This window comes from Rhea americana, unplaced genomic scaffold (assembly GCF_003343005.1).
Source record: "Rhea americana isolate MKP2758 unplaced genomic scaffold, rheAme1 scaffold_79, whole genome shotgun sequence".
In the NCBI taxonomy this organism is placed as follows: domain Eukaryota; kingdom Metazoa; phylum Chordata; class Aves; order Rheiformes; family Rheidae; genus Rhea; species Rhea americana.
This window is the reverse complement of record NW_028186967.1, coordinates 685,404-693,603: the sequence shown is the minus strand read 5'-3', so window position 1 is coordinate 693,603 and position 8,200 is coordinate 685,404. Positions and strand designations below refer to the sequence as shown.

The window sequence follows — 8,200 nt, the reverse complement described above, 5'->3', positions numbered from 1 at the left end:
CACACCCACTCGACGGGCCGGGACTACATTTCCCGTCGGCCCCCGAGGGCGGCGGCGGGCGCGGTATAAAGCGGCGCTACCTGGCGCCGCAGGTGAGCGCTGGCAGGTGAGCGGCCGGGGCCGGGGCCGGGGCCGGGGCCGGGGCCGGGGCCGGGGCCGGGGCCGGGGCCGGGGCCGGGGCCGGGGCCGGGGCCTCACGGCTCTCTTCCCCCCCAGGCCCGCCCGGGAGCCGCGATGCCTTTCTCGCACTCCGGCGCGGACGAGGCCTTCGACTACCTGTTCAAGATCATCCTGATAGGGGACTCCAACGTGGGGAAGACGTGCGTCGTGCACCGCTTCAAGACGGGGCAGTACAACGAGAAGCAGCAGAACACCATCGGGGTGGACTTCACCGTGCGCTCGCTGGACATTGATGGCAAGAAAGTGAAGGTAGCTTGCGGGAAGGGGCCCGAGGGGCCCCGTGGTGGTGGGAGCGGTGGGGTGGGGAAGGTGCTGCAGGGGCAGGGCGGTGCCTGTTGCAGCCTATGCTTCGCTGCCCCGACGGTGGCATGGCCTCCTCCCGTCTGAATGGAGTAGTGCGGTGTCCCCTGCTCAGCCTGGGCAAAGGGAACAGCCAAATGCACCTCCTCTTCTGCTGAGGGGCTGCACTTGGGGAAGCCTTCGCTCAGAAGGGTGCCCTGGGGGAGGCAGTCACCCTCGTTTGGGTGCTGCTCTGGCCTAACCTTYTGGGAGAACTTGCATCTTATTTGTGTGGAGCTCTTTGAAAGCTGGCCCTCCTTTGGGAAGGAGGAGGGGGGTATCCCTTCACTCTTCCAGAGATGTAGGAGCTGAATYTGGAGAGCTAAGTAAGAAAAAGCAGAGGGCTTTCCATTCAAAGGCGCTGCTCTGATGACTGCCTGACCTAAGGGAGGATGAAGACTTACAAGGTGGATATCCAAAGAAAAAGTTAGCTGAAACTTATCTCTGTGTGCAGATGAAAGTTCAGATGGTCAGTCCTGTAGTAGTCCCCTGTGTAGCCACTTCYTTCACTCTGCCCAGCCCTGTGCCAGGGCTCCTCTACCCTTTTTAATTTTCTGTTAAAAGGCTGTGATACTTTATGCCGCCTCCTTCTACCTATGCCTACRGATAAAGTATAACTATTGAAATCAGGTTTCTTGGCCTGTTTGCCAGATCTGGATTTACTCCTGTGGCTGTCTGTATAGATCACACAAAAGCGTGTATAGGTTTGAAAAGGTCTTTTCAGATCTAGGCAAGGTGAAGTCAGTGAGGTGTAGTGAAGTGAGCTGGGACAAGTTTATCTTTCTTGTAGACAAGGGCCAGTGGTTTCAGAAATGATAGTTCTTGAGGGCAAACATGTAGGAAATAGCATTTGCAAGTCTTCACAACTTCTATCCTTTCTCTTACAGATCCAGGTGTGGGACACAGCTGGTCAAGAACGGTTCCGGACAATAACCCAGTCTTATTACAGAAGTGCTCACGGTGCCATTCTTGCCTATGACCTTACTAGGAGGTCCACATTTGAATCCATTCCTCACTGGATTCGTGAAATTGAAAAGTATGGTGCTGCAAACTTGGTCATGATGTTAATTGGTAGGAATCGAACTCTAAATATTCTGATATATTGCCTCTCTTAAACATATCTATAAAATTCCTCGCAGCCCCCCCATGAACACACCACTTAAAGCATCTACAGACTGTGCATTAAAAAAGTCTTAATTAAGAGATCAGTATATGTAACATTTTGACCTAAATTTAAAAAAGGGGAAAGTCACAGCCTGATCTTGACAGGATGAAGCCAAAAAGGTGACTTTTAGGGGGTGGTTTCTGTTGCTAAGAACATCTTCCTTTTAAGCTGGAATAATGTAACAAAATTACTGTTAGTCTACCAAGCAGAGACAGTCCTACTGATGTTAAATTTGCAGTAAGCAAGTCTGACCCTATATTCCTGATGTGTTACAGCTTGATAATTGAAGGTGAAGAGGAGGCATGCACAGAGCAACACAACTCTGTCTTCTCATCTTCCCTCTCTGTCCTGATATGCATGTGCATTGCTCTGTAATGGGATTCCAACTAGATAAGGCAGTAGGTAGGAATAGTGCTTTTGCAGAGCACTAAGGTAGCTGCTTGCTTTCTTCCTGCTTTATCCAACACAGCAAATTTTGCCCTTTGAGGAAAGGAATAGGTAGAAATTCCTGAGATAAGAGCTGGTAGGAAGCAGGGTGGTTCTTTTCCTTTGTGTTTTGGGTGGTTATTGCTCTTCCCTCCCCCAAGGAAAAGGTCAGAAATGAAGGAACTGCCACTTTACTGCATCAGTTCCTTCATTTACCTTCCACTGCTTGTGCCTGTTCCACTATGGCACTGTGCCAACAGCACCATGTGCAGCAGCAGACCAAAGAGGTTCCTCAGGATGCACAGTGTAGAGCCCCACASCGCAGAAGGCATGAGACTTAAGTTTCTGCTTGTGCCTCTAGCAAATTATCTACTTCTGCTGAGGTGAAATGGTTCTTCTGTTCTCCCTCTGGAGAAACAAGTAACAAAACCTGACCTGTACGTAACTGCAGTGTCTGGTATGAATAAGTCACTTGACTTTGGCAAGGTTTTTCTAACTTCTGTGAATCTAAAAAATGAGACCTATTTGTGTAGTGAGGACTCTTTTTTTTTTCTTAAGAAAGAAGTTCTGTAATGGTAAAACCAAAGTTGTTTCAGTGCTTTCTTCCAAATAAAAGTTTAGGGTTTTCGTCTAGCAGGAACTATTTAAACATTGAATGTACTCATTTTAGCACATCTTTCTACTATGAAAGGTTAAGAAATTTAACTTTCCCATCTGGAACTGAAGGAGGAAGGGTGGTGGTGGTTGTGTGGTGTGTGTGTGTTTGTGGTAGCCCTCAAGCCAGGATGGTGGTGGTGGGCGGGGGAGGGAGGAGGAAGAGAATGTTTTCCTCCTTGATCTGAAGGGAGTTGTTGGGGAAGAGCTGACTTGTGCTTCAAATTCAAGACTTGAATTTAATGGAAGGCTGTTTTGAGACTATGAATGCAGACTTGTCAAACACTGTACTAGAACTGATGGCAGTTCCACAAGCGTTGGAACTACATAAAAYATSCWWGSATRTTTTATCTGAGGTGTTCTGTGATTGTCAGATTTTTGGCTAAACTGTTTTTGCTGGAAGCTTCAGCTATGTTAACATGTTTGTTATTTAACATATATGCAGATATGACTGACTTACTAGTAGGTCATGTTAAAATCCGATTAACAATTGTGCAGATTCTTCCTTCTTTTAAAAAGAGGTCTGCATTAGTCTAACAACAGTAGTCCAGGTCCTCTGTGCTGAGCGTCCACTTTGAAATGTGGCAAAGTAGCTTGACAGCAGCAGAACACATGTGGCTTCCATTAATGGTTTAATGAGATGTGAACTTTCATGCAAGGTTCTCTTGGCTTACTCTATACAATCACTGCAGTTAAATTAACTTAAATGCTTTGTAGTATTTTAAAAGGAGTAAGGACAAAGTTACTTCCAACTAATCCTCTGGCATCACTACTTGTGGCAAATATTAGATGACCACAGTGGGATGTTTTTGTCTGTTGTTTTTTAAACTGATTTAGTATTATCAGATTAGCTGTAGTTCTGATACATGTGTCTGTTCTTGGCTTTGGTGTGTTTATTTCTTTCTTCCCCCCAATAGCATTTATTCCTGACAAATTGATTTTGTGAAATAAGAATTAATATATTTAAAGAAATAATTTGGAGAGACTAGACTAATTCATTACTTGTGTGCTTTTTTTTAAGGGAACAAATCAGATTCACTGGACAAGCGCCAAGTCCTGTTTGAAGATGCCTGCACACTGGCGGAGAAGTACGGGCTCTTAGCTGTTCTGGAGACTTCGGCAAAAGAAGCTCAAAACATAGAAGAGGTGTTTCTGTTAATGGCTAAGGAGCTAATGGCCCGAAATACCTTACAGCTTCATGGAGAGAATCCCCCAAACAGCATCTATCTTGATTCCAGGCCCGTGATTGCCAGTCCAAGTGCAGAGAAGACCCAGTGCCTCTGTTGAAGGGAGGTTTCAGGAACAAGAATTTGGAAGCTATTTTTCTGAGGCTTTGTGGTTTGGTTTTGTTCAAGTTACAGAAGTTTGCTCTGTTGCCTCAAGCCATCTTTCTGATACCTCTACCTTGCAGTTTGACCTGTAAGTATCTCTAGAGATTGGTGTTGCTGTTGAACATGGCAGCAGATACTTTAACATGGACTTCAGAACTGAGAGGACTTGGGAAGMTACCAGCCCTTGCCTTAACCAAAGAGGACTGTGAACACAGTGGCCTTATATCTTTGAATGGTTTTCTGGCTGTGCCAGAAGGAAAATTTGCACCAGAACTCTGCATTATTTGAGCTTTCTGAGATAGTTTATTGTAGTGCAAGCTCTTTAGTCTTTGCTAGCTTTAAAGTGCCTGACTGTGAACAGCAATCAGCGCTGCCTAACCTTCCATTCTGGGGGAGGTCCTGATGTCAGGCATGTAACCACCCATCCCAAAGAATTTAATACCAACACCTGTAAGAGGGTATGTGAATTGTCCCCTCTGTGTGTATTCCCTCACCAGACAGCCTAGAGACATGCTCAGGGTTCTATAGCAGGCAGAATATGAAATGCTAGGGTACCAAAACCCCTCTTGTTGCAGTGTGGAGAGTTGTCTTTTTGGTCTCTAATTGTAAGAATTGTCTCCAGAACTGATCTTTCTCTTGCTATATAGACATACTCTTGAGTAGTAAAGCTTCCAAGTTAACAGTAATGGCCTAAATTAATTGTGGGGTGAAAGGACTCTTTTTAATCAAACCTTGCCCTCTGCTGATAAGGCTTTTGATTAAAATAGTGCAATAAAAGCTGCAATGACCAATGAGAGCTTAAGGATATACCTCTATATTTTTAAGAGGGTGTAAAGGGGACTTCTCTTAAAATTTAGACATGGTTAGGATGGTTTAGTAATGTAACCTCATCTTAGAGGAATAAGGGAACAGTAAGGGAGAGCTTCCCCTAGGTAAGTACACATGCTATTGCTTTGGAAACTTAACCTAACTGAATATCTTGGTGTTAGTAGGTTTTCAATGCTCCTCTTAAAACACACACTGCTGTAGATGAACTCATTATCCTTATGTATAGGAATTGCAGAAAGTTTTTTTCTTTTTTTTTAAGTTGATGAAAACAGGGAAGGAGAAATATTATATAGAAGAAGCTTTTTGACCACATTCCCCATGTAGCAGAGTGTATCACTTATAAACTATGAACAGGAAATCATACTCTTTAATTTGGTTACATGCAAAGAAGCCCTGAGAAGACTAATAAGCTGCCTGTTTACAAGCTGACAATTTACCTGTTTCACATTCCTCAGACRTGTGTGTGTGGGGGGAACATGTAGCAAAACTGTTTGGAAAATCTTTTCTGAGAAGCACAAAAAATAAAATAGACTGAGTGATCATTGATTAGTCTTGTACATGATATTTCTAATATGTTGTTAACACTTTCTCTGTTCAGGTTCTTTGCTCTTAGATGCCACGTGCAGATGTTAATTCAGCTACCTATAAACTAAGGGAGGAATCTTCAGTGCTAGTTTCTAAACTATTTGCTACAGCCTACTGTGGGGAAAGCTGTATCTTCTTCAAGTATCCTTTCTGACCTGTGTGCTTTTCTTAAGATTAATTTCATCTTGCTTTTTTTGTTAGCCTAATAATTGAATGCAATTGGCATATTTAAGTAACAGTACACACAATAACTTCAAAGTAACTGAACAAGTTAACCTACACTCGAAACTACCATTTTCAATCCTTCCTGTCACTAGGGAAACAATCAAAGATAGGAATACTAAATCTATGTGTTTTAAAAACAATCTACCCTCTCTGTCATGTAACAGTTGTTAAAGGTAGATACTGAAAAAAGTAAACTGCAGGCAAATCTTGTTTCATTTCAGAAATTTGCAGGAAATATTAATATTCCAAAAGACAATAATAGAAAGCRTTGTATACATATTGTTACCTCCTTTCATTAGCCAAGAATTAATGAAAGGACCTTATCAGAATATTAACCTTTCTGTGGTTCATTTAGTTTACTACTTCAGAGGTTCCTGTTCCATGTTATTTTTGCTTACCTTCAGCATGGAGGAGACCTCTGGAGGTTGATGATCTCATACCTGTCCAGCACAGCCAGCTCTTGCTTTTCTTCCAGCACACACACCTACTGGTGGACCGAGCCCTTCCTCCACAGAAAGCTCTGCAACACTAGAGCACAGAACAGGCTGGCAATTGTGCTTTGTTCAGCACCATTCCCCTTTCTTTTGGCAGGTTCAACAGGCTCCTACTTTCTTGAAAAAGTAGGTAGTTTTAAATACCTTCTGACATTTACCTTACAAAAGAGTAACTTTTGCCACTGTGCCTTTCTTCATTGTAGAGCAAATAGACATGGGTTGTGCCAATACAAGTTTCCAAAGCCATTAAGATGTCTTCTAGTTAACCTTTATATTACTGTTTTTGCTTCCCCCAGCATCATGTACAAACCCCATATAGTTCTTTGTAGTGGCAGTGCTCAGCTTGTAGAAAGAGCAACTTACAGCATTGTTCACAAATGCAMTTTCAAAATCTGCTAGTGTTGCAGTTGTATGAGCTGTGCTGCCAGAGTGAAAATAAGCTTATTTATTTATTTTACATAGAAAGATAGCTGAGTAAAATGCTTTTTTTTCAACTAACTTGCTGTTGTGCAGTGCTTGCACTGGTATCACACCCACACCTATTGATGGAATAGTTCCAGTTTTTCACTGCCCTGTTAGAAAGTGGAGGGGACTTTGACACATCCCAGAAATTACAACTGGTTGAAAGTCAACATAGGTAGCACCACATGCCTTCTGCATCACTGAGCATGTAATTGCAATGCGAGCTTTTCTTCACACACAGAACATGCACCTCCACACATGGAAGAAGGCTGCCACCAGGCACAAGGTTTAGACTTTCAATATCCCCATTTCCAGAAAAACATTCAAAGCCAGGCAGCGATAGGAGGGAAGGAGGTACTTAATGCACATCACTGTATGCTGATTCCTGGAGCCATTTTTTTAAGCACCCAGCTCTCTACAAGGTGGGTAGCAGCTAGAACTACAGCAGGCAATGTTGGACTGAGTCCTTTGGGGGCTGTTATAGAAAGAGGGCTTGAATAGCCAAAAGCCCCTTAAAAGTACTTCACCTTTTAATAAGAMCTTGCACACTTAATAGTCTTACCTTGTTAGTTTGACATAGATAGAACTTTTTAAAAGGACTTTTGGTCTCACTGTTCTAAAAATTGACCTGAGCTACCTGTTCAGGCTATGATGTCAAGCTGTTATCAGGTGGGTGCTGACTCTGGCTTGACTGCAAATGATAAATAGCATACTTTCTTATGGCTAACAAACAGCCACAGCAGCAGGTAGAGGGAGAAACTGAGCATATTTGCACCTCTTCTTACATTTTTTCAGCTATAGTGGTGCTTATTACAGTTCAGAATCACCACCAACTGTTTAAATTTGTTACCTGAAATAAGGCTCATCACAACCACACACACTTTTTTTTAAGACCCTCTACTGTGAACACAGATGAAAACTTATTTCAAAGCTCCATTGTCGCAACTTGATCCATAAAGTACCTCAATCTAACGAKTTACTTGCAAATTCCCCCTTATTTTAAGCTACTGCACAATTATTAACTCTATGCAAGTTTTGCTCCAAAAATGAGACACCCTTCATTCCCCTTATGAAGGGCTTATAAACACACACTTATTTCGTATCTTTTGTAAAAGGAAAGAGTTACTATATAATTCATTTAGTGAGCCAGACAGGGCACCAGCAAGGTTACAGTACATATTGTATTATAAACAGGAAATAGCTATGCTGCCAGGAGTTGTACCAAGGTAGAGGCCCAAGTTGAACTAAACCAGTAGTGGCTGTAAGAAGTRCACTTTGGCTGTATGATTGCATTCAGGCCAACTAGAATGAGCAGCAGGTACTTACTGTGCACTTACCACAAGATACAAAATTTCAAATCAATTATTGCAAACCATAACCATATATTGTTACATGGGGAGTAAAGTAAAGGCACTTCAAATGACCACGTACATCCTTAAAAAAAATATTTTTGTTTCAAAACAAAGATTGTTGTTGTTGGAAGTTTATTGAATCTTTATACCTTTATCTTG

General features: G+C 42.7%; 1 protein-coding gene across 2 annotated transcripts; it reads left to right on the top strand.

Moving 5' to 3' along the window:
- Positions 1-42: 42 nt before the first annotated feature.
- RAB19 (RAB19, member RAS oncogene family) lies at positions 43-5,463 on the top strand. Of its 2 annotated transcripts, none has more exons than XM_085322561.1 (4): positions 43-106; positions 217-429; positions 1,407-1,590; positions 3,786-5,463. In XM_085322561.1, exons 2-4 carry the CDS (start codon positions 235-237, stop codon positions 4,049-4,051), a joined length of 645 nt encoding a protein of 214 aa, XP_085178687.1. In that variant the 5' UTR covers positions 43-106; positions 217-234; the 3' UTR covers positions 4,052-5,463. The 2 variants fall into 2 exon arrangements, with proteins under 2 accessions (XP_085178687.1, XP_085178688.1); XM_085322562.1 differs by having other exon boundaries at positions 44-92.
- The last annotated feature ends 2,737 nt before the right edge of the window (positions 5,464-8,200 follow it).

What these genes read in the sequence shown, in the direction of transcription:
- RAB19 (XM_085322561.1), top strand. Translation starts at nt 235, where the DNA reads ATGCCTTTCTCGCACTCCGGCGCGGACGAGGCCTTCGACTACCTGTTC. An exon ending in TTGATGGCAAGAAAGTGAAG is followed by an intron (nt 430 to 1,406) that starts GTAGCTTGCGGG and finishes TTTCTCTTACAG; the next exon opens with ATCCAGGTGTGGGACACAGC. An exon ending in CTTGGTCATGATGTTAATTG is followed by an intron (nt 1,591 to 3,785) that starts GTAGGAATCGAA and finishes CTTTTTTTTAAG; the next exon opens with GGAACAAATCAGATTCACTG.